The sequence below is a fragment of the Colobus angolensis genome, unplaced genomic scaffold (assembly GCF_000951035.1).
Source record: "Colobus angolensis palliatus isolate OR3802 unplaced genomic scaffold, Cang.pa_1.0 Scaffold194, whole genome shotgun sequence".
Lineage (NCBI taxonomy): Eukaryota > Metazoa > Chordata > Mammalia > Primates > Cercopithecidae > Colobus > Colobus angolensis.
The window spans coordinates 1,827,464-1,853,647 of NW_012115088.1; the positions used below are offsets into that span (position 1 = coordinate 1,827,464).

Below are 26,184 nucleotides of genomic sequence, written 5' to 3' on the forward strand. Positions count from 1 at the left end.
CGACTCAAAATATCACCTTACCAAGAGTTGTCTGAGAGTTGGGATTCACATACTGATCCTTACTCCATTCAACCATACACTTCAAAATCGACACTAAGCATTCCAAACCTTTTTTCCTCAGGCTCAATTCCTACAAAGTAATTCAAAAATACAATTTTTTTTTTTTTTAAAAAAGGTCTTTTAAGGAAAATACATGACTCTTTCCCGGTAAAGTTTAAATTTGAAAATGTTTTTAAAGTTCTTACCTGAACATTACTCATACCAAGTTCTTGACTGCCCCTTCCTTGAGCAATTTTTGATAGATCATTTACTAGTCTTTCAAATATATTGGCTGCATTTAAGTCACAGTCATAGTTTACATAAATATCCACTACACTCTGAGCATCTGTAACAATATAACATTAATTTCAACAAAGTACATCTAGGATGTGAGTACATTTGGCCTTTTAAATATCTAATAATAAGAAAGGGATAGTAAAAAGAAGGACAATTTAAAATACCTGCACAAATCCTCGTCAGCGTTTGAATAACCATCCATTTGTGATCAAATGAGCTGGTAGAAGTTTCCAAAATGTATAAGAAAATTTCTTTAAAGAACACCTGTGATTAGGAGAAAACTTCTGTTTAAAATATTGTTTATAATTCATATGTGTGATCACTTTTTAAACATCTCAAAGCTGTAGAGCAGATATTAGCACCCAGGCTCCTAAGGAGTTCAACTCCTTTTGAGTTCCATCTCTGAAACCTCAGGACTAAAATATCTTGGGTAAGCGACTTTAACCTGCCCTTCTAATTATCAGTACTGCAATTCACACTGTTGTATTTTGTTCTCAACACAGCTGCTACAAAAGAAATATGAAAAGATTTAGAGTTCCTCCAGGTGATAATTTCTTGAACACTTTTACAGAATATAACTTATGCTTTTTTAATCCCCCTCAAAAAGCGTAATTTATACTTCTGTTCATCAGTTATATTTTTCAGAGACATTCTGGTATTGAGAGGCCTGTTCATAGATTTAAATGTAACTGGTACTCTAATCAACACAATAAAAAAAATCTAAGTCTCATACGGTTTTATTTTTCTAATTACTCATGAAAGTGAAAATCTCTACTGTTTGAAAACTACATATGAACTATTTCTCACTACTCTTTACACCAAATAATCAAGCAATGAGTTAACCTAATAAGATAAATTTCAATTTAACAGATAAGAATTTTCAGATTTAAATGTATTCTATAAAAGTGACTTTAAGAAGGAATGATAAAAAAAATGTTAATATTTATGAAACATATGCATTATGAATCCAGAAAATCACATTTATAGTATCTCCCCCTAACTGGATTAGGTACCCCTGTAATGTGATTTTCTCTCACAAAACTCAGCATACTTCTATTTACTTATTTAATATCAGTATCTCCTATAGACTGTAAGTTTGAAGACAGTAATGACCAGGTCTTTCTTGATAAGAATCACGTCCACATTGCAGGGCACATAGTAGGTGTTCAATAAATATTTACGGCAACATGGCCACAATTCCTAAAAACATCAGGGTACCCCAGAATGCTGTAGCAAACTCATGAGGGTGCCATGAAAAAATTCTGAGGCAAAATTCAGAGGGAGATACATCTGTTGGATACCTCGAAAGACTGCTCATGGTTTCAATTAGATCACACTACATTCCCTTCAATGACATCATTATCTCTGCAAAGCTGGGTTGTGGTCATTGCTATGACAAAAAACCAAGCACTGAACGAAAATCAATGAAGTACAGGAATGAGGGGGACAGTGTTCAATTCCAAGATCTAAGAAGCTGTGTGTAGTCTGTAATAGGCACACACATCCCAGTGGTAAGTAAGCGTGGTTAAGAATAAAATAAAAACATTATTTTTCTTATACTTTATGCAGACTATTGTCTTTGAAATAGATAGTAGGCTGTGAAGACAAATATCCATTAAGTTGTTTGGCCCTGCCTGCTTAATAAATAGAACATAGAACTGCAGGTATTCCTCTGGCCTAAGTGCAACTGTCATGAAAAGTCAGACTCTAACAGTGCCATGAATCAAAAACTTTTGGGATTCTCTGATTAACAAAATAAATAACATAGACTGGAAGAGAGAGCAAAGAAAAGATTTTAGCTATTATCTACGGTTTATCAAATTGCACTAATAAGCAAATGCCTGTTGCCGTAATATAAGATACTATGCCTATCATAATAGGGGCTCTAAAAAAATCAATCTTTTAATGATTTATTGAGCACCTATAATGTATGTATGTGGAACAACAGTTCTGTCTTAAGTATGCTGTCTTCACACATGTTTTCCTGAAAAGTTGTACATAAACTATATTTTCTGGAATAGATACATAATTTAAGGCCTATGAAAAAAATCACATCACAGAAACTCTGAAGTGAATATTCTCATAAAATGAATCTTCATGTAACAACAATCTTAATTTTGTTTTGCAAATTTAGGTTTTCAAAGCTGGGCTTTCTCCATGTTCAGGTGTTTTTGTTTTGTTTTGTTTTGTTTTTTGAGATGGAGTTTCAGTCTTGTTGACCAGGCTGGAGTGCAATGGCGCGATCTTGGCTCACTACAACCTCTGCCTCCCAGGTTCAAGCGATTGTCCTGTCTCAGCCTCCCAAGCAGCTGGGATTACAGGCATGCACCACCACACCCGGCTAATTTTGTATTTTTAGTAGAGATGAGGTTTCTCCACGTTGGTCAGGCTAGTCTCAAACTCCCAACCTCAGGTGATCCACCCGCCTCGGCCTCCCAAAGTGCTGCAATTACAGGCGTGAGCCACTGTGCCTGGCGTTCAACTCATTTTTAATTTGAGTGTGTGTAACATTTTTGAAAGTATATCTATATTTATCTCATTTAATCCTCATTATCTCCCCCTGAGGGACAATAACGAGTGAAATAAACCTAAATTTTAGAAATCAGAATATTACAATAATTTTGTAATGAGAATCTACCATCTACAAATTGACAAGAAATTTCTTAAAGTTTTTCCTTTCAAATTCATTTTTGCAAAGTCGAATTTGCTGTGCAAAAATAGTCATCTCAACTTAAATAATTTTTGATATCTAGATCTGTAAACAGTACCTACAGAAGCAGAATCTCAGTGTCCAAAAAAATCTGTAATTGGCTACATCAAGTATTACAAAATTTTCTAATGCCAACTTAAATGTCTCATCATCAAATGGAAGACTTCTGGTTTTTTACAAAAGCAAAAGTTTCAAACACTGTCTTTTATTTGTAGTTCCTACAGATAATGGGGGCAAAAACGATCTAAAAATGGCAACTCTTCCTAGTTAAACGCCTTGTATCATTTTAACAGACATATGGCAAACTCTTAAAACTTGACATCATATATCCTATAGGCACCAAAAATGGTTTCCTATCCAAAAATATGGACCAAATTAAAAAGCTTTTCACTTAAAATGCCAAGGGCTAATTCTGTTTCATTCTTGTAACAATGTTCTAAATCAATCTTGATAGCTATTATAGAACATTAACATTAAAGGATAATATGACTATTTTAGCCATCATGAAATTCTGGAAAAATAATTTATCCTTCCTACCAAGCTAGTGAATTATGAGTCTTGAGTTAGGATTAAATATAAAATTAACAAAAATTAAAACATAACCTGTATATCAAACACAATATGAAGGTAAAAACTGACAACATAAAAATGAGTATTTTTAAAACATACAACATCACAACCAAAACAACATTTCAACAAATAACAAATTGAAAAAAGCATTCATTAAATTGGTAAAACATAAGAACTATTTTAAGTTTTATTTGAAGATGAAAACAAAAAAATCAGAAACTGGTACACCTTCAAAAAAAAAAAAAAAAAACTACTTAAGGCCAGGCGCAGTGGCTCACGCCTATAATCCAAGCACTTTGGGAGGCAGATGCAGGCAGATCACCTGAGGTCAGGAGTTTGAGACCAACATGACCAACATGGAGAAACCCCGTCTCTACTAAAAATACAAAACTATCCAGGAGTGGTGGCACACGCCTGTAATCCCAGCTACTCGGGAGGCTGAGGCAGGAGAATCACTTGAACCCGGTAGGCGGAGGTTGTGGTGAGTGGGGATCGCGCCATTACACTCCAGCCTGGGCAACAAGAGGGAAACTCCATCTCCAAAAAAAAAAAAGAAAGAAAAAAGCTGGTACACTTGCACAACACATGCAGACACGATTGAAAAAACCCCTAAAAAACCCTAATTTAGTTCCACTAAATCTCTGACAATATTTTAGAACCACATGATTGTTATTCTATTTCCAAAGATCCTGGGAGAAAACTTTAGGAATAGATACATTAAAAAAAAAAAAAAAGTACAAAGCAAATATTAATTTTTTTCAAATATCCTAAAACAGAACCCCAAAATATAATGCCCCTCAATCACATCTTTTAAAATGCCTAATACTTATAAATGGTTTAAAATAATGGAGATGCAGTATATATTTGGAACTTTCTTTTAAGATAAACAAATGTATTATAATATACCACATAGACAATGGCAAAGCTATTGTGAGGACCAAATTAATTCAAGAGAGCAAGAACCATTTATTCAACTAGTACAAGTTCCTTGAGGACAGCAGCTGCATCTTATCTCATTTTGCATTCTTAGTGCTTATCCAGTGCCTAGTACTTCCTTGGCACATGTTAGTTGAACAGGTGAATGAAAAAAAAGAAGTGCATGGCAATATACAAAAATTATTTCACATTCTGGAGAACTTTGCAGTGTATTCAAATCTGATTTAACATGAAACAAACGAAATATCCAATAGTAATACTATATTTCAATGCCTAAATGCAAAACGTACCTCAATTTGCATCTTCAGATGTGTTTTGAAATTTGACAACAAAGTAAGAAATATAGAAAGAGAAAGCTCAAAAACCTCTGGAACAGAAGAGACTCCATTTTTTGAGAGTGCAACACAAAGATACTGCTTAATAGCATTAATAAACATCTCATTTGTCCTGAAAACAGGTCCTGCATTCTGCAGAATGGATAGAAGTAACTGCAATGAAAGAATCTTGGATCGTAGTTCATGAGACCTAAAATGTAAAAAAGAAGACACAGTATATGAACAAGGTTGGCATTATGGTAATCACAGGTTGTTCCAAAAATATTTCCAGATACACATAATTTCATAAACTTTGTAAATGGAGAGGAAGAGAAAATTCTATAACATAAAAAAAGTATAGTACATGAACAACTTAGCCACTAACAGGTACTTTCACTGATGTTCCCTTGAACCATATATTTATAATTTCAAACTTTTAAAATTTATTTATTTATTTTGAGACAGAGTCTTGCTCTGTCATCAAAGTTGGAGTGCAGTGATCTCAGCTCATTGCAACCTCCAACTCCCGGGTTCAAGTGATTCTTCTGCCTCAGCCTCCCAGGTAGCTGGGACTACAGGTGCCCACCACCACGCCCAGCTAATTTTTTGTATTTTTAGTAGAGATGGGGTTTCACAGTGTTAGTCAAGATGGTCTTGATCTCCTGACCTCGTCATCCACCCACCTCGGCCCCGCAAAGTGCTGGGATTACAGGCGTGAGCCACTGCGCCCAGCCCACAAACTTTTTAAAAAGAAAAAAAATATTCACAAATATTTAACATCAACCCATTGTTTTACTGGAAAACAAAAAAACCATGTGAAGATATATGCTGTGTTCCTTTCTTTCACAACCATTCTTCTCCTTACAAATCATCAGCAACTTCTCAGATTAAATGCCATATTTAGTATTAACACATAACAGTTCTAATGGACTTTTTTCTGCTTAGGCTACTCAGAAATCCTAAACAATAAGAAAAAAGTTTTGGTTGCATTAACAAGTGACAGCACTAATTCAAGCTTACTTTTTCAGTAACCATTTAAAGATTTTTATTTTCTTTTCAAATAAATATAGAGGTATTCAGAACAATTAAAAACTTTAAGGCCAGGCATGGTGGCTCATGCCTATAATCCTAGCACTTTGGGAGGCTGAGGCAGGTGGATCACTTGAGGTCAGGAATTTGAGACCAGCCTGGCCAACATGGTGAAACACCGTCTCTACTAAAAATACAAAATTAGCCAAGTGTGGTGGTGGGCACCTGTAATCCCAGCTACTCGGGAAGCCGAGGCAGGAGAATCACTTGAACCTGGGAGGTGGAGGTTGCAGTGAGCTGAGATCGCACCACTGTACTCCAGCCTGGGTGACAGAGTGAGACTCCATGTCCAAAAAATAATAATAATAAAACAAAATAAAAATACAAACTTAAAATAGCTTAGCAACTTATTCTGAATAATTTTGTAATGAAAAGCTGAAAAAGTAGTTTTTGGCTTAAAATTTTTAATTTTTTTCCCAATCAATATACTGTGGCATGCTTCTGATCACTACCTAGTGTTTTAATTATTTGATTTTGCAAACACAATTTTCCTTCCATTGAAACTGATCTCTTAAGCCCAACAGACCAAGGACATTGATCTCAGGCAACATTTCAAATGCAGAACACACCAAAACGCTCTAGCAGATGGTTCTTTAAAAAAAAAAAAAAAAAAAAAAAGGAGCCCAAATGCTACTTTCGGTCACATTTACACTACATAGTAAACTTAACTGCCCTTGATTTCCACCTGAAAAATTTTATGGTTATAAGTGTCAAGTAATTCAAGAGGCTACATAAATCTAATAAGGAATTGTTAATTTCACGTAAATGGGTATCACAAAAAAATACTACTTTCTCTGAAATAAAACTGGAGCCAATAATATTATGGCTCATTATTACACAGTCATGTTTCTAAGATGGCCATTGCCCTGAGTCTTCCTTTGAATCTAAAAATATGTGCAGCAAATACATAATTACCAAAAAAATGCTTAGATAAATCAAGTTACAGACAGCGAGAACTAAGACTTCAAATAGCTACAGGGAACTACAAATTAAACCATCATCTCCCCTCCTGTTCTAGTCTTCCAAGGCTTAAATACTACTTCCTATTCTAGCTCACATTTATCACCTATTATGCTTAATTCCTATTGTAATTAAATCCTGCAGCTTACCATTCTATAACAATGTTTGTTCTAAGTATGTTTTATATTTGTATGCCCAACATTTAACAAAATATCTTGTATACTGTACATGCTAAAAAAAAAAAAAAAACAGATTTATTCTTGTATTCATCCATTTATTAAATACCTACTGTGTACAAGGCAATAATGAATGAAGAAATGATTAGACACCTGTCTTATGACACAGTAAGTTACACTTTTGATAGGCAAAAGAGGCTGGAAATTTCAGGTCTGCAGTTTTTCATGGGGTAGTTTCAAATTATGATTCAGGCTTAAATGAGAACATTTCCTGGATCATCATTTTAGCAAGACCAGAAAATATAAAGGGGAGCAAAGACAAAAAAAAAAAAAAAAGAAAATTATGTAACTATAAAAGCTTGACTTTTGGCATAAAAAAAAAAAATCATTAAAGACAGAAAACTACATATTCTTTTGGAAAAAGAATAGCTTCTAAGGGTGTATTCAGTATTCAATTCCATTGTTTAACGACCCTGATAGTCAACAAGGTCTTCAAACAAAATTTCCTAATATTTGGTTTAAACCCACTAAGTATAAGGCTTGTTAATTTACATTATTCCTCATAAGAATCCTTTGTAACATTAAAGATTGCACCTTTTCAAAACCAGATCACTCTTTTTTCAGGGATAAACTCTTCCCTACCCCAAGTACTCCTCAAAATTCATATTATTTTCCTTTGTGTCCTTTTCATTGTCAACATTTTAAATAATTTCTTCTTTTCTGTTTCTAGCATTCTTTCAAATCACAATTTTTACATTTGATTTGGAAAAAAGCATCTGAGGCTTTAATGGTCAATAACATTTTTAAAGCACGGCAAAAATGGCCTTCAGCAATAATACCAAATTTTATCTCTTTCTTAAAGTAGGTCTTCACTGATTCAGAATGAGATGTTAAAACTGCTGATTTTTGAATGAGACTTTTTAAAATTCAAAACTGTCGATTTTTTAATGAGATTTTTGAATGTTCACTTCTGACTTAGGGTTTGGGTCTTAAAAGATTTTATGATTTTAGGCTTCTGGGTCTAAAGGATGTTTCTCCCTGAACTGGTACAATCTGACAAAATTAAACAAATATAACAAATGGAGTTTCCAGATATGTATGAAGTTTTCACAGGAACTGTCTCTGGTCTGCTCAGTTGGCACTTAGAAACTGAAACACTCTATAGAATTTTTTTAAATTGAAGTACTGTTGCCTTACATCTCTATTTCAATTTCAATATCCCTTTCTTTTTTTTTTTTTTTTTTTTGAGACAGAGTCTCGCTCTGTCGCCCAGGCTGGAGTGCAGTGGCCGGATCTCAGCTCACTGCAAGCTCTGCCTCCCGGGTTCCCGCCATTCTCCTGCCTCAGCCTCCCGAGTAGCTGGGACTACAGGCGCCCGCCACCTCGCCCGGCTAGTTTTTTGTATTTTTTAGTAGAGACGGGGTTTCACCGTGTTAGCCAGGATGGTCTCGATCTCCTGATCTCATGATCCGCCCGTCTCGGCCTCCCAAAGTGCTGGGATTACAGGCTTGAGCCACTGCGCCCGGCCAATATCCCTTTCTTAAAGTTATGGTCTGCCCTAACGTTTCTTTCTCCAGAAAGTTCTAAAATTGTCATACTGTAATACATCATGCTGCAGTATTAGAGAGGCGGGCAACTCATATAACTACCAAACTCAATCTCAAGAGTAATTAGTTACATTTGAATCATATGAGAGATTCCTGACCATTTACGACTTACAAAAATGGCACTTTCCTAGGGTTTAATCTAACATATTTCATGAAAATTAGACAAGTGGCTCCTAACTCAAAGTTCTTCCTGATCCCAATAGAGAAAGATATCATCCTAGGGCATTTTGTCAGACCTTAATGAATATGCATTATCTTTCATTACAACTTTTAAGATCTCTTTCCTTCAGGTTTTAGTACCTTTTGACTGGCAGTTTTTAGAAACCTAGGGCTGGGATACAGGGTTACATTAGCTCCAAAGTTACTTATATGGAAATAAGAATTCACTAATTCATTCACTTGATAACACTTACTGAGCCCCTCCTATGCACCAGGCACTATTCTAGAATGCTGTCATACCCTTTAGGAAATAGCATAAGTTATCTATCCCAGCAATGTTGAAACTTTTTGTTTTTAGAAAATAGTGTAAGTCACATACCTTTTAGGAAATAGTGTAAGTTATCTACTCCAGCAGTTTTGAATTGTTTTTCAATACTTTTTTCTTAAACGTAAAATACCTCCCCTCCACCCACTTTTTTTTTATGGTTCTATAGTACAAAAAGAACAAAAGAAAATCCAAACATTACCTTAACAGTAAGTTTCAAGCCTAAAAACCTCTATTTGTCAGGCAAAACAGTTAATAACTTACTTTGGATCTGGCGGTCCATCTGACAGTGGTTTCATTGACAGTTTACACAATGACCTGAATACTAGAAAGGCATCCTTTTGTAAAATGTGGGAAAACTTAGCACCAGGTGAAGGTCCTGAAGAATTTCCAGATTCCTAAACAAGTTAACATACCATGAAAATTTTAGAGATATTTGCCAGTGTAAAATCATTTCAGCCTTCTACTGTATTTCATTCAATTCACTAAGAGGTGGAGATTCCCCCACTATTGGAAGGGGAACCAGATGAGGGAATCTGCCACAGTGTTTTTCTTTTATACTCCACGGACCACACCCAACAATAAATACCTTTAAAAATGCACTTTAAAAATATTCCTTATTAATAAACCAAATAAACTCTTAAAATTTACCCAGCTCATACTATCACTGACAAAAAACCTAATATATCATGCCTGACAAGATCCTATCCAAAGACTAAATTATACTCCCTACTACCTGTCATTGACTGTTTCATGCTTTTGTCCTATTTTATTTTTTGTCTTACTGTGGGCAAACATAAACTGAAGGTCAACCAAATCAAGAAAACCTACTCCTAAATATGGGACACTTAGTGGAGGACTCCTTTACCTAAAAAGGCAGATTTTTACACACAAAATACAGGGTAGGAAGGAGGAAAAGAACCTGTCATTACCAAGGTACCGATTTCTTTGCAGCCCTAAACAAAGGTTAAGGTGAAGTTCCCTAAATTTCTAACTTTTCTCACCCTGCAACACAGGTTGAGTTACCTGAAATGCTTGGGACCAGAAGTGTTTTGGGTTTCAGATTTTTTTGGATTTTGGACTATCTGCATTATACCGATTGAGCATACTAAACCCAAAATCCAAAATGTGGAATTCTCCAATAAGCATTTCCTTTGTGTATGACCTTTGACGGTCATCTCGGCACTCAAAAAGTTTTGGATGTGGAGCATGTTGAATTTCAGATTAGGAATATTCTGCCCATACCAGAATTATCTTGTGAATATGTAGTAAGAACGTTCTTATTAAATGTTAATTCAATTGCTAGATGGGTGTGGAGAAGATGTAAATATAGATGAGACATACCTTAAAGTTGGAAACGTAACTATCAAAATATGAAGGGGGAAAAAAATCGCTGTAATTTATATAAATGAAGGAAAAAAAAAACCAATTTTCTTATTTCCCCAAACTAAATAAAATCAGGCAGCAGCATCAGCTGAAAATACTCATGACAAGGTGGTGGTAGCCTATAAATTTGTAAGATTAACAGGATTTCTCCCCCTCCCCACCCCTCCATTTATACCTGAGTATCATTGGAAGAGACTGACAATCTATCATCAGGTAAGGATGGTGTATATGCAACAGAAATTGGTGTTCCTGGAATTCCATTTGCTTGAATATTTTCACTGTCACTACCATCCTCTATCGTTCCAATGTTGCCATCTGCGCTTGCATTTATAGCAGTCCCTTCTCCCATATCTAAAATGATAAGAATAAAAACCATGCAAATGTATCTGACTTAACTGAAATGTATTTAAAAAGCATAGAGTACTTAAAATGAAACAGTGGCAGGAAAGCAATGTGAAGTAAAATATGTATTGGCACCATTTAAAGGTTAGCATACTTACTATTAAATAAGTATGCATCTGGCATACTTCCAAATACAATCCTTAAGTTGCTCTGGCAATGAAACACACTTAGCTGATGAAAGGCTGACCAGGATGTGCCAAAACAGAAGCTTACTTTTTGTCTATATTAGCATTACTGAACTGGGTTTTGATGAACGCTAATGACTTGAGATGTGAAGACAAATTCCTCGAAAAAATATCTCACTGTCAAATTAGTTCAGGAAATGCTGGGAAATAGGTTTCTTTATTATAGCCTTTAAGACACTAATACGTACAAAACTCTCCAAGCATATACAGTATGTAGTGTTTCCAAAATTTATTTTACCATGAGCCCCCTTCCCGTTTTTAGAATTCCTATGAATATCTAACAATCTACGTTCTTTGGAACACAGCCAGGGAAATAATGACCTACACCACTGAAAATTTTTCACTAGGTCACTTTGAGTGATCATACTTGTAATTAATATAAACAGAAACAAATGACTTCTGGTAGAATAAACAGAGATAATGAAAATAATACCAAGTTCCAGAACTACTCTAGGTATAATGAAACTCTTTCATGCTACCAATTGAAAGAAAACTATAAGATAGTATGAGACACAAGCTGTACTATAAAGAACACACATTCTGAGATATTAAAGACCTGTGTTTCAATCATGTCTTCTCCAGTTAATTGGGTAAATTATTTCATCTGTCTTTGCCTGGGTTTCTTCCTAAGTAACAGAAATAATAAGGTCTATGAGGAACCACCAAAACACAGATACAAGACATAAAGAATAAAACCGGTACTCAGTAAGCGGTAGTTATTACTAATTTTGTTACTAATTGATAACATGTCTCCAACTTTGAGTGACTCAAGTAATACGAAAAGAGTAGCAGCTTCTGGTTCTCCTACCCAGAAGTTGCTTTCTCCTCTCCAAATCAGAACACCCTGGAATAGATGAAACTGGATAGGCTGGGTGCAGTGGCTCCCACCTGTAATCCCAGCACTTTGGGAGGCCAAGGCAGGTGGATCACGAGGTCAGGAGTTGGAGACTAGCCTGGCCAACATGGTGAAACCTCATCTCTACTGAAAATACAAAAATAAGTCAGGCATGGTGGCAGGCGCCTGTATTCCCAGCTACTCGGGAGACTGAGGCAGGAGAATCACTTGAACCCAAGAGGTGGAGGTTGCAGTAAGCCAAGATACCACCACTGCACTCTAGCCTGTCAGAGCAAGACGCCATCTCAAAAAACAACAACAAAAAAAACCCCTGGATAATTCCGAAGCAAGTTTTGCATTAGTAAGTATAAAATGAAAAATATATTCAGTAATAAAATACATTATGAAAACTGTTATACAAAACAGATGCTTTCTTAGAGGACTTTTGGAGCTTTAATATGCTAATATTTGATGCGCTAAACACCACTATAGCTTTTATATATTACATATATAAAGAATGCATAGGCCAGTCACGGTGGCTCATGCCTATAATCCCAGTACTCTGGGAGGCCAAGATAGGAGGATCACTTGAGGTCAGGAGCTCAAGATCAGCCTGGGCAACATAGTGAGACACCATTGCTACAAAAAATTTTTTTAAAAAAAGAATGCTTACATATGTAAAGACTGTGGAAAGACTCAGAAAAAAAAAACAAACAATGATTATTAGAAACTGAGTTCCTATCTCATTCCCCAGAGTACTTATTCCAAAACTTATTCTCTCTGTACCCAATTACATCTCTTCCTATGATTCTCCCTACCTCCCATTAACAAATGACTTCCACCTACTACTTAGCTAAAAATCAGGTAATTTAACATAGGCTCCCACAGTCTCTTGCAGCACCACAAAAATACATCTCTTCTTGCCTTCAACAGTATCGTCCTCCACTAAGTATTTTAACATTGCTTTTTCAATTTTGTGCACACAACTGGAACTTCCCCATTATCCAATAAACATTCAAATATTTTCACACACACACATAAAATCTTCCTTCACCTCTTGCTACACCTCAGTTCTTGTCTATTTTCTTCCCTCTTTTTATTAAATTTCTCAAATGAATACTCAATATTCTTTGACATTACTTTTCTCCTTTCCATCTCAAGAAATTTCTCAAAGAAACTGAAAACATTTCCTGATTTTCTTTTTAGACTTTGAAGCCACACCCCTGTGGGTTGAAATCTTCACTTTATCACTTCTTTGAAAGGAATAATCACTCATTGCTTCAGTTTTCTCATTTGTAAAGAGGGGATAGTAATAGTACCTAAACATCCCAGTGTTTGAGGGAAGAGTAAATGAATAAATACAAGCATATAAAATCATTTGGGATATACAGGAAGCACTTAATACAGTTAGATATTACTACTGTCTCATGTTTTTTCCTCTAATTATCCTTTAAACATAGATGCAAACTTCTACTTTCAAGGCAGTGAATTGAGCCTACCAATTTACCTTCTCCTTTGACAAATCCCACTGAAATTACACACACAAAAAAGCATATAAACAAGAGATGTACTTTTAGTAACGCTGATAAACTAAGAAGCATATCACTGGATCATAAACTTTGAGGAATTCCTAGAAAGTAGGTTGAGATCAAAAGAAAAGCTATTTAATCTATTGCTTATGACTGAACATATGCAAAGAATAGGCCTACCTGAGAGATATGATTGTTTTACCACTTGGGTTCTAAAGACTTCAAAGCCTAGAATGGCAAAGTGCTATGAGGTAGCAGGGAAGACGCAAATCAAAGAGCTTGGGGAACCATGCCAATGTCTATCAATAAAGCTGACCACAGCCATGATCATCTAGACTGTATTTGATCACTGCCTGCTAATTAAAGTAGATTGTTTAGTAGGTCTCCTAAAAGAACAAGTAGACCAGGAAAGGAGAGCAGTATCTCAGCTAACTGGGAATGCTGCAATAAACACAGAGGGAAAACCGACAAAGTTTCTAGGCTCCTACTCGGTTTCTACTTAGTTATTTCCAATTAAAGCCATTTCTGAATGATGCCAGCCTAAGATTCCCTGGCAAGGGTGGGAGAGTGAGAACAAATCAACAAGTGTGAAGATCCCCCTCAGTGCAGAATATATAAAAAGTGTATAGCATTCATCCCAAGCTTCACTTGACTTTGGTTTGTGTTGACAACATGGTGAATGATATGGGCCTACACAGCCCAAGGGTCACTAGAGCCACCCCGCTCAAGGGAGGTAATTGCTTCTTTGCTCTGAGCTTAGAAATGAGGTCTGCCTTTGGACCACAGTCACCTCATGAATTTTGGAAAGGAAGGCCTCACAAGAAATAGAAAAAACATATACACAATTATTGAAAGTAGATTGATCAAATCTAGCCTCTCTTTCTACAAACAGGCAAAAACATAAAGCTTACAGCTCAAAAGTGAAGACAAAGGACAACAATCTGAGCAAATGGGGAATTAGATTTCATAGCTGGGACAGTTACAGTTAGTATAGTCAGTGATAAGTGAAGGAATGTTGCAATAATACACAAAAGCAAAGTGCTATTAAAAAAAAGCAGCTCAGAGAAAAACGGGGTTCTTAGGGACAAAAACATTACTGAAACAAAAACTACACTGGAAAAAGCAGTAGAATGGATATCACTAAAAAATATTTGCAAAGTGGAAAAACCCTTGTAACATTCTCATTGAATGTAAAACCCTAAGACAAAATGATGGAAATTAGAGAAGACTGCAATAGCAATCAAGGACATGATCTAGAATATTCAACATCTGTATAGTGTGAGATGTGGAAAAGAACAGAAAGGATGAAGAAGAATTAATGACAATAACAAAGAAAATATTTCTAGAATGATGAAAAGGCACAAAAAAACCCTGCTACTCCTGACTTAAAAAACAAGTTAAATTCATACCCATGCACACACAGTCATATATGTACAAAAGATAAAAGTATCTTTTAATAAACTACAAACAAGAAAACTTACTCAATTTGATAAAGAGTATCCTCCAAAAACAAAAGCAATCATCAAATTTAAAGTTGAAATATAGCAATAATATTTAAAAAAAAAAATGAAGATCCTTGCCATCATTAACACTACTCATCATTTTCTGGAGATTCTAGCCAATGTAATGTAACAGAAAAAAACAAACAAAAATAAGGTATAAATGCTGTAAAGGAAGAGACAAAGATAAAAATATCATTATTCACTTAGAAAAAATAGCCAAATGAAAAACTTTTAGAAATAATACGAGTTCAGGAGGTGACCAAGTAGGAGATAAATATGGAAAAACAAGAATTTTTCTATATTCCAACTAAATTAGGGAATAGAGAAGGAAGGACTCAATCAAAATATTATCAAAACTAAGTCAAAAATATAGAAATAATTTAACAAAAAATGTGCAAGAGCCAAAGGAAGAAAACAATAAAACTTTCCTGAATGACATGAAAGACTTGACTAAATGAACTTTTCATGTTTCTGGAGGAAAAGACTCGATACTGTTGCAAAGAAGATATTATCTTCCCAAGTTAATTTATAAGCACATTACAATTTGAATTACTAACTAAGCTTTAATTTTTGAACTTAATAAAGTGGTTCTAAAGTTCACCTAAAAAAATACATTTAATAGATATTTTAAAAATTGATACCATAGAATACAAAAATTAAAAACTAAAGAAAAAAATTGAAGAGGGAGGCCTTGCACTATGAAAATCAAAATATACTATAAAACCAAACTATTTTACATAATTCAACACTGGTTAGGAACAGACAAGTGGCTCATTACAACTGTACAGAAAACTCAAAACACAGAACCATTTAGGATAAAATTTTCATTTCAAATTAATTGAGAAATGATTATTTCCATAGGTTATAATTAGCTATACAATTTCACACCATATAGAAAAATAAATCTGAGATGAATTAAAGAGCTAAAGTCAAAAGATAAAAACAAAGTATTAGAAAAAGGTATCGTAGTGTATTTTATAATCTTAGGGTGGTAAAATCCATTTTAAGCAAGACAAAAACAGAAACCACAAATAAAAAGACAATCTTAAAATTTTTTTTTTGTGGTCAAGTATGTGCAGTGGCTCATGCCTGTAATCTCAGCACTTTGGGAGGCCAAGGCGGGTGGATCACAAAGTCAGGAGTTCAAGACCAGCCTGGCCAACATGGTGAAACCCCATCTCTACTAAAAAAAAAAAATACAAAAATTAGCCGGGCATGGTGGTGTGCACCTGTAATCCCAGCTACTCGGAAGGCTGAGGCAGGAGAACTGCTTGAACCTGAGAGGCAGAGGTTGCAGTAAGCCAAGATCTTGTCATTGCACTCCAGCCTGGACGATAGAGCAAGATTCTATCTCAAAAACAAAAAACAGAAAAAAGAAAAAGAAAATAATATAAGCAGAGGTTCAAACAAAACAAAGACCGAGTAGAAAAAATATTTACAATACACTGAACAAGGAATAATTTCTTAGTATGAAGAACTCTTGAAAATAAGAACAAAAGAAAGGAAAAATACACGAAAGACAAGAACAGTAATTCAAAAAAGGATAAGTAGTCCAATGATGTTCAGTTGAAATATACAAAATTGCCAATGTTTGACCTATAAAAATAACTGCCTATGTTTTGACCCTGCAAATAATCAAATGAAAATTAAAACAATACAATAAATACCATCATTACAGTGACATTATAGCACTATATACATATTTTTAAATATTCATACACCTTGATCAAGCTATTCCTTCTTTATAATTTTTCCAAAAGTGCAAAAAGATGTCTATAGTAAGAATGTGTATCACAGCAATGTTTATAAAAAGCAAAAAATAATCTAAAAAACCTGGAAATAATCTAAATCCTAGTATTAACAGGAGATTATCTAAATAAATTATGGTCCAGTGATAGGATGAAATACAAATGGATGTGAATGGATATAGTTTAATATGTGAAAAAGGCAGATTATCAAACTGTAAGTACAGTATATTCCCATTTATCTTAAACATATATAATATATATGCAGGCATGTGTGAAAAAATATTTTAAAAATTATGTACAGCAAGACACACCATAAGATCAAAAGACTTGGGCAAACAATAAACTGAAAGTTATCTGTAAAATATATCACAGAATCCTGATACATAAAAGATTCTTAAGGGGAAAAGGAAGCCGGGCGCGGTGGCTCAAGCCTGTAATCCCAGCACTTTGGGAGGCCGAGACGGGTGGATCACGAGGTCAGGAGATCAAGACCATCCTGGCTAACACGGTGAAACCCCGTCTCTACTAAAAAATACAAAAATCTAGCTGAGCGAGGTGGCAGGCGCCTGTAGTCCCAGATACTCGAGAGGCTGAGACAGGAGACTGGCATAAACCCGGGAGGCGGAGCTTGCAGTGAGCTGATATCCGGCCACTGCATTCCAGCCTGGGCGACAGAGCGAGACTCCGTCTCAAAAAAAAAAGGGAGGCGGGGGGAAGGATAAAAATCTGATGGAAAAATGAACAGAAGATATGAATAAATGACTCACTCAAAGATATCAAATGATCCTACAGGTATGAAAAGATGTTTAATTTCACTCATAGAGAAATGCACATTAAAACCAAACAGAGATAAATTTCTCACCTATCAGGTTGGTAAAAACTCAAAATTTTTTAGTACTACCAGCTGTGGAGAAAAAGGCACTCTTATACATTAATGGTAAGAGTGCAAAATGGCACAACACCTATAAAGACGAATTTAGCAATAGCTAACAGATATTCATATTTATCATCTGACCCAATAATCTCATTTCTAGGAATCTGCCCTAAAGATAAACTTCCATAAATATGAAACAATACAGATGTACAAAGTTATTCACTGCAGCATTATTTGTAACAGCAAAACACTGGAAACAACCTAAGTACAACAGGGGGCTGGCTGAATAAACTATGATATATCTGTATAAGGTAGTACTATGCAGAAAGCCACGAGAGAAAAGAAGAAAATCTCTATCAACTGAAATAGAACTATTTCTAACATATGTTAGGTGAAAAAAAGCAACGCACACATAGATGCAGTACTCTAACAAAAAATGTGAGAAAGGGAAATAAAAAATACTCCTTTGCTTACATCTCTTACATACAAGCAGACATGTACGCACAACCCCCTAAACTCCAGAGAAAAACTAAAAGCTAGTGAAAGTGATTACTCATAGGAGGATCAGAGAAGGAAGGAGCTGATAGAGGAGTTCTCCAAGTAAGCATTTTATGTAATTTTGACTTTGAATCATGTAAATATTCTTCATATTTTAAAAAATGAACCAATAAAATAATACAAGTAACTTTTTCAAAATAGTACTCTCACTCATCTTTAGTAGGATATATTTAAGGATACATATAATTACAGAGAAATCTTGAACTTTATAGGTTTGCTGGTGGTAATGGCATCCTGTTGAGAATCTGGGTTTTCACTGTAAGAAAGAGAAGATACAAATAGAAAGTACAGAAAGATGAGGAGAAACCTTGTGGTATTAGATGTGAAGTAGAACTACAAAGAGGAACTTAAGACTAATTGTATATACGTTTCCTTATCTCTATCCATTGGAAGGGCCTATAAGTAAGGACATCTCAGCAGCTAGCAACAAGAGCACCTTGTAACCAATTCTTGGTTTCTAAGAACAACTGCCCACTAAAAAGGACAAAGACTTTTTGGAGAACTAGCTGATTCCAGGGCTGAGGAAAAGGGAAGTTGAAGGTGAACCTGGAACATCTTTCTGTTCCAAACATAAAGGAAAAGCTCAAAGACCAATGGAATCACATCAAAAGAACGTGGGTGTTAGCTTGAAGGGATTCCTACTGGCAGACAAAAAACATAAATAATGATGATACAGGATTATAACACATAAAATAGTAAAAGAATTCATTAAGCCCATGGTATTATTTTTTAAAGGGGGGTGGGTGGTGCAGGGTGGGAGAGTTCTTCTCTATAGAAAAATGTCAATGAATGTTAAGAATTAGAAAATTGCTATATTGCAACCCAGTATCTGAGTAAGGCAAGGATCATCAAATGGGTGCTAAAACCTGTAATCTCAGCACTTAGGGAGGCTGAGGTGGGAGAATCACTTGAAGCCAGGAGTTCAAGTGCAGCCCGGACAACACAAGCAGGACCCCATCTCTACAAAAAAATACAAAACTAGCTGGGCATGGTGGTGTGCAACTGTAGACTCAGCTACTCAGGAGACCAAGGCAGGAGGATTGCTTGAGCCCAACAAGTCGAGGGTGCAGTAGGCCAAGACTGTACCACTACACCCCAGCCTGGGTGACAGAGCAAGACCTCATCTTGGGGGGGGGGAAAAAAAAAAACACTGGGTGAATAAATTTTCATATGGTCTCAAAGTATCCAAGTATCACCTCAGATTAGCTATTAATTACAAAATGAAAAACGTTCCTTTACAGATAGCTGATAATTACCATCTTAACCAAATGATCCAACACTACCACCAACAGGGGGGTAACCAGTCATTATGTACCAATTTATATGATGTAATATTAAGTACTAGTATCACCTATGCAGTATTTTTGCCAAATATGCTTAATCTAAATTAATCATGTAGATGACAATCTCAATCTACTCATACAGGATGGTAAAGAAACCATCCAATAAATCCAAAATTTGAAATATTCTACAAAGCAAAAGACTCTTCCAAAAAGTAAATGTCATGAAAGTTGGGGAGAAAAATCAAGAAGACTTGTTCTAAACTAAAGAGACAGATAAGCAAATGAGAGTGTACCCAGGTTGAGTTCTGGATTTAGAAAAGAAAAGAAAGGATATAAGGGACACATTTTGAGAAAACTTGGAACATTGAAAAATACACGTATGTTAGATATTCTTGAAATCACATTAATTTCCCTAGGTATGAAAATGGAATTGTGCTTATGTATGAGAATGCTCTTATTTGGAGAAGATATATGCTGTGAGGTATTTAGGGGTGAAACGTCATGATGTATACAACCGATTTTCAAATGGTTCAGCAAAGACACATACATTATGTGTATGTGTATTTAAAGATACATAAAGCAAACATAGCAAAATCGTTAACCATCAGTGAATTCTGATAAAGGACAGGTGTTTCCTGTACCTTTTTTTGAACTTTTCTCTGGGTTTAATGTTTTTCCTAAGTAAAAGGTTGCAGAAAAATGAAAACTTTCACTTCAGACTCTGTATTCTGTTAGGTGCTGGTGAATTTTTTTTAATAAAGGGCCAGATGACAAACATTTTAGGCTTTAGAGGTCGTACAATCTCTACTGGAACTATTCAACTTTACCTATGTAGTGCAACAGACGACCTCTCTATAGGCAGTATGAGAACAAATAAGCATGGCTGTGTCACAGTATTACTTTACACACAAAAATAGGTAGCAGGTTGAATTTGGCCCACGGGCCATAACATGCCAACTCCTTAACTATACTATTATATGTTTAAAGAATGCAGGGGCATGTACTGCTATTTTTTTGTCTCTATTTTTTAATTTTTTTAATATATATTTTAAATTCATACTCTTCAAATCATGGTCTCTTCTTCAGTCTCTACCATTTCCCACTTGGTAGTCTCATGGCTTCACTATTAATTTTAACAGAATGACTCCCATCTATAGCACCTGCCTTGACAACTCTTGAGCCAGAGTTTTATTTTCCATTATGTATTTCATAATCATTTCCACACGGATGGCCAACCTGAAGGTCAAATTCAGTATACCGAAAGTAAATAAGTGCCTTTTTTCCGAAGTGACTTATCTTCCAAGATGATTCAATTCTACCAATAGTATCACTATCCACCTATCCATTTGGGCTCAAAAACTGAAATACTACCTGTGCAGAAAAGAGGTAACATAGCAGGCCAGAGACTGCCTATCCTTAGAAAGGCCTACTTGCAAGACTGGCCTTTGGCTGGCACCTGGAAACTTATATTTTGGGAGGGATCCCACTATTCCCAGAACTAATAAAAGTGGCTATGTCTAAACTGTACAAAGAGTGTAATCTATGCTGAACACTAACCCTCCTTCTGGTAGCCTGGAATTTTGGTACTTGCTAGGTGCCTACATAACAGCCCCCAATAAAAACCTTGGGCCCTGAGTCTCTAATGAGCTTCCCTGGTAGACAACACTTCACAATTTGAATTAAGAGCATCCTGCATGGCTTCACCGAGAGAAGATATTTGGAGTATGTACCTGATTTTCTCCAGGCTTCATCCCATTTACCTCTTCCTATTGATGATTCTGTTTTGTACTTTTTCACTAATAAATCATGCAGTGAGTACAACTATACACTGGGTCCTGTGACAGCTTCCAGTGAAATCACCAAACCCTGGGGTAATCCTGAGGGCCTCTGACACACTTTATTTTCTCTTCTTTACCTACTTAATCAGTTACAAAGTCTTCTTGATTCAATATCCATTATATCACTTATCCATATTTTTGTCTCCATTTCCACGGTTTCTGTCCTATCCAGGCTTTGATTATTGTGCTGGTCTCCTACTGGGAATTCCTATTTCCAGACTTAGCTTCTTAAAGGATAGTTCTAGTCATTTCATTTCCCAGTGCTAAAATCTTCCATATTAACCCATTTGTTCTAGAATCAAGGCCAAAATCCTAAATGTGGAATTTATAACTTTCCATTGGTTGGCTCCAAACGTTTTAATTTTGCCCTTTATATTCTACACATTACAAAGTCTCCACAGTCAGATGAAATCCCATAGACACAATAAAGTAATTTTAAATGAAGTATACTACCTCCAACAACAATGTTCACCATTTCTTCTACAATGTTCTGTACAATGTCTTGTGGCTTTTCCTCACAATCATGGTTTTCTCCATCATATAACATGTCATTTTTAGATAATGCTTTAAAAGAAGAAAAATTCAACAGAACATTATTTTAACTTTTTGGAAGCTTTTTACTAAACATTTACGATGAAAAACTCCTAAACCATGAGGAATAAAAGAAAAAAAAAATCAAATAAATGACATGAAATTAGAAGCAATTATATGTTAAACCTTCAAAATTTATACCAAAACTTAAATATTTTCCAAATTCAAGTCAATTTCAATAATGATTCATTTGACAAGCTATTACATTATTACACTTAACTGAATTTTCTAGATTAGTCCTTTAAGAACCAAAACTTTAAAAAGTATTTTAAATGAAACATTTCTAACATGTCCTACAGATGCTTACTTATACTTAGTACACACATTACACTATCCCTTATCGAATATACTGAATGTAATTAGGCTGGGTACAGTGGCTCATGCCTGTAATCTCAGCAATTTGGGAGGCCAAGGTGGGTGGATCGCCTGAGGTGGGGAGTTGGAGACCAGCCTGGCCAACATGGTGAAACGCCATCTCTACTAAAAATACAAAAATTAGCCGGGCGTGGTGGCACACGCCTGTAATCCTAGCTACTCGGGAGGCTGAGGCAGGAGAACTGCTTGAACTCAGGAGGTAGAGGCTGCAATGAGCTGAGATTGCACTACTGTACTCCAACCTGGGCGACAGAGCAAGACTCTGTCTCAAAAAAAAAAAAAAAAAAAAAAAGGTAATTACAGCTTGTTTTTGATTACTTAGGCTCATCAATACAATATCAACATTGTACTCTATGATGAGGTCCCTGAAGAAGCATCTGGGCCTTCCCCAGTACTTTCTAGCCCTTCCTATTTTTTCACCAACAGAATCTACATATCTAATGTAAAACTAAATTTAAGAAGCTAAAAAAAGAATTCATTGTCCAATTAAATGTAAAAAACACACACACACACAAAAATAAAAATACCAACAGATAATTGCCAATCGAACTTCTGAACAGAGAAACTGATGAAATCTGATGTTCCAGATAGCTTGCACAGTCTATTGCAGAGAAAAACAGTAATTCCACTGGGCTTTATAAAATGTTGAAAATATGTCAAAGCAGTTCAACTATCACTTTAGAATGCTTTGGGATTCAAAACGCTGTCTTGAGCTACCGTCCTACACCAAAGGGCATCAGACAGCATATTAGCTGGTGGTGCTGCAGTTTCAACTTCTTGAACCTTTCCACTACCAGAAAGGACCACTACAGCTGAGCACAGGGGTCACACCTGTAATCCCAGCACTTTGGGAGGCTGGGTGGGAGGATCACTTGAGCCCAGGAGTTCAAGACCAGCCTGGGCAACACATTGACACCCAGTTGCTACAAAAAAATTAAATATTAGCTGGGTATGGTGACATCTGCCTATAGTCTTAGCTACTTGGGAGGCTGAGACAGGAGGATTGTTTGTGCCTCGGAGGCATGCAATGACCCATGATTGTGTCACTGCATTTCAGTTTGGGTGACAGAGCAAGACCCTGTATCCAAAAAAAAAAAAAAAACAGGAAAAAAGGGGGAAAAAAGGACCACTACTTATAATAGTGGCTTCTAAGTGCCTGTCCTCCCTATAATTTCACTTTTGCTAATTTACTGTCCGTAGTATCCTAAAAATACTGAAAGGAAAAGAGAAAACCAGATAAATATGCATGTAAATGAGCAACCTTATTTTATAAAATATCCAAATAAAAATAGCATTTGGAGACTTCTGTGAATAAAAACATGTCTTGAAAGATAAATTTTCTGCCATTCTTGTTTTATTTCCACGCTCTAGTTGGCTAAAATTACCTCAAGTCTGAAAACTAGAGTTTCAAAGTAACTAAATATACATAACCACTATCTAAAAATGTACAAAATGACTAGTGAAGAGTCAGTTTTCACATAAGTATCTGAAAGAAATAGAACAGAATAATAGTGACTAATATTTATTACATGTAGTAAGTGCTTAGAAGTTAACTACTATGTCCAAAGTTATGCAGCTGGTAAGTGACAGAGATGTGCTCCAAAAATGCACTCTGAACCAATGGCTGTCAAGCAGAATTTTCATTTATATCAGCTATTGGGGAAAAAACATCTTTAGAGCCAAAATAATCATGACAACCCCACAGGAAACTATGTCTTTCTAACTCTGTATTCTACAAGGCATCTACCTCATACACAGCAGATGCTCCCATTCCTTGGGTCTTAGTCCATGTTGTTTCCTTGGTTGGAAAATCTCCTACCCCTATCTATCAAGATTCAACTAAAATATCATTACTTTCCTACAAAGAAACTTCCTAACTCTTCTCAGCAGAATTACTTCGTGCATGGCATTTTTAGGACACCTATCACATTATTATACCTCATTTATGCTCGACTTCCAGGTATGCTAAGATCACACTAAAAGCAGTGGCTGTATCTCCATCATCTTTTTAACTTCAAGTCCTGGTATGGTGCCTAAGACACAGTATGCTCAATGAAGGTTTGCTAAATACACAGATAAACAAAATAATAAAGTCCCAGCTTTACTAGAGATTAGCCCTTTGAATCTGCCCATTTATAAGCTCACTGTGAAAGTAGGGGAAATTTTGGCAAGGGCAGGCTAGACAAATGTAAATCATTTAAGTGGTATGGATTCACTATTAGATTTAGTACTATGAATGCTTAGCTTATCAATCAAATACTGAAGTACTATTTTTAAAAGCATGCCTCTCAGAAAACTGGGGGAAAAATGTAAAAAGGCACGTATTCAGGCCACTAGTAAGTTTTGGAAAAGGCATGGTTTTAAAAAAAAAAAAAAAAAAAAAAAGAGTTGAAAACATATTATAGAAGTCCTTCCTCAGAGTAAAAACATAGACTTCAGATAAACTGTATCAGACTCCTGACATGCTAGTTCTAGACAATCACACTGGAGAGGCAACAGAATTCCCATCATTTAAAAATGACATCAAGCTAAGAAGGGCAAAGGGAACAACACAAACTCTCTGGTAGTTTCACAGAACAGCTGAAGCTGAAAATAACATTTAGGAAAACAGTAACTTCATGGGATTATTTTTACAGAGAAACAAATTTGTAAACTAAATATAATTTTTGTAATCTTATAAGTATTTTCTTATAAATATACACTTAAAAAATCAGAGAACATCTCAATTTTAGTGATTACTATGCATGATTTTAAAAATGAAAATTTTTGTCTATCAGTTGGTTACTCAAAAACTTTTTTATATTTAATATCAGTACTATTTATGACCATAATCATATTTTTAAAACTGGTAATGATTTTTTAAAATTTTCAGTCATATTCCAGAAAACTTTACTAGGTCACTTGTTTGCTATGAAACCAATCTTAAGAAAACTGAAATTCCTATACAACATTTAATGGACATTTATGACCCTCTTTAGAAATATATCTGAGCTCCAAAGGAAATCTATAAATCATACTGCTCATGAGATGCTAATAAATGCAAAGTATCATTCATAGATATCTTGTAGGGTAGAGTCAAATTAACTTTACCACCTACAATGAGGAAAGTCCACAATTACCACAATGTGTCTGACAGACATTAAATCATATTATCCTTTCAACATTTCTTCATCAAAACTCTCATTCCTACACATTTCCCTTAACACACACCCCAAACCCCCTTTTCAAGAAGATTACTTTCAGCTGCAGTTGCCTGATCAGCTTCAGTCTGTTCATTTTCTGCACTGGAAATATCAGATCCATTTTCAGGCTCTGTGTCATCCTGAAGACTTTTATCTACATCATTTGCATGGAGGTCAAGGTCCCCTTCATGTTCTTGGGATATGTGATCAACAGTCTGAGGTGGCAAATATCTAAGTTGAGGTGATTCAGGCTCATGATGGCTTACTGGAGACTGTAACAGATGCTGCTGCTGCCGATGCCTTTCTTTTTCCATTTGTTTTGCTTCCTGTAACTGGAAACAAATAAAATTTCCAGTATTAGTAAAATAAGCTGTTTAAAATTTGGAAGGACAATGTTACCTCCAACAATCCTTTCTATAAAGTGCCATTCTCAGGCCGGGTGCGGTGGCTCAAGCCTGTAATCCCAGCACTTTGGGAGGCCGAGACGGGCGGATCACGAGGTCAGGAGATCGAGTCCATCCTGGCTAACACGGTGAAACCCCGTCTCCACTAAAAAATACAAAAAACTAGCCAGACGAGGTGGCGGGCGCCTGTAGTCCCAGCTACGTGGGAGGGTGAGGCAGGAGAATGGCGTGAACCCAGGAGGCGGAGCTTGCAGTGAGCTGAGATCCGGCCACTGCACTCCAGCCTGGGCGACAGAGCGAGACTCCGTCT

At 35.7% G+C, this 26,184-nt stretch overlaps 1 protein-coding gene across 1 annotated transcript in view; it reads right to left on the reverse strand.

Moving 5' to 3' along the window:
* Positions 1–26,184, reverse strand: part of ARFGEF1 (ADP-ribosylation factor guanine nucleotide-exchange factor 1 (brefeldin A-inhibited)) — a 107,435-nt gene that overhangs the window by 70,165 nt on the left and 11,086 nt on the right. The window contains exons 5-12 of the mRNA XM_011940903.1: positions 25,526–25,802; positions 21,776–21,886; positions 10,744–10,919; positions 9,447–9,580; positions 4,843–5,077; positions 501–600; positions 246–385; positions 22–130 (exon numbers count right to left, since the gene is read on the reverse strand). Coding sequence (XP_011796293.1) covers positions 22–130; positions 246–385; positions 501–600; positions 4,843–5,077; positions 9,447–9,580; positions 10,744–10,919; positions 21,776–21,886; positions 25,526–25,802 — 1,282 coding nt within the window. The remainder of the gene's footprint in view (positions 1–21; positions 131–245; positions 386–500; positions 601–4,842; positions 5,078–9,446; positions 9,581–10,743; positions 10,920–21,775; positions 21,887–25,525; positions 25,803–26,184) is intronic.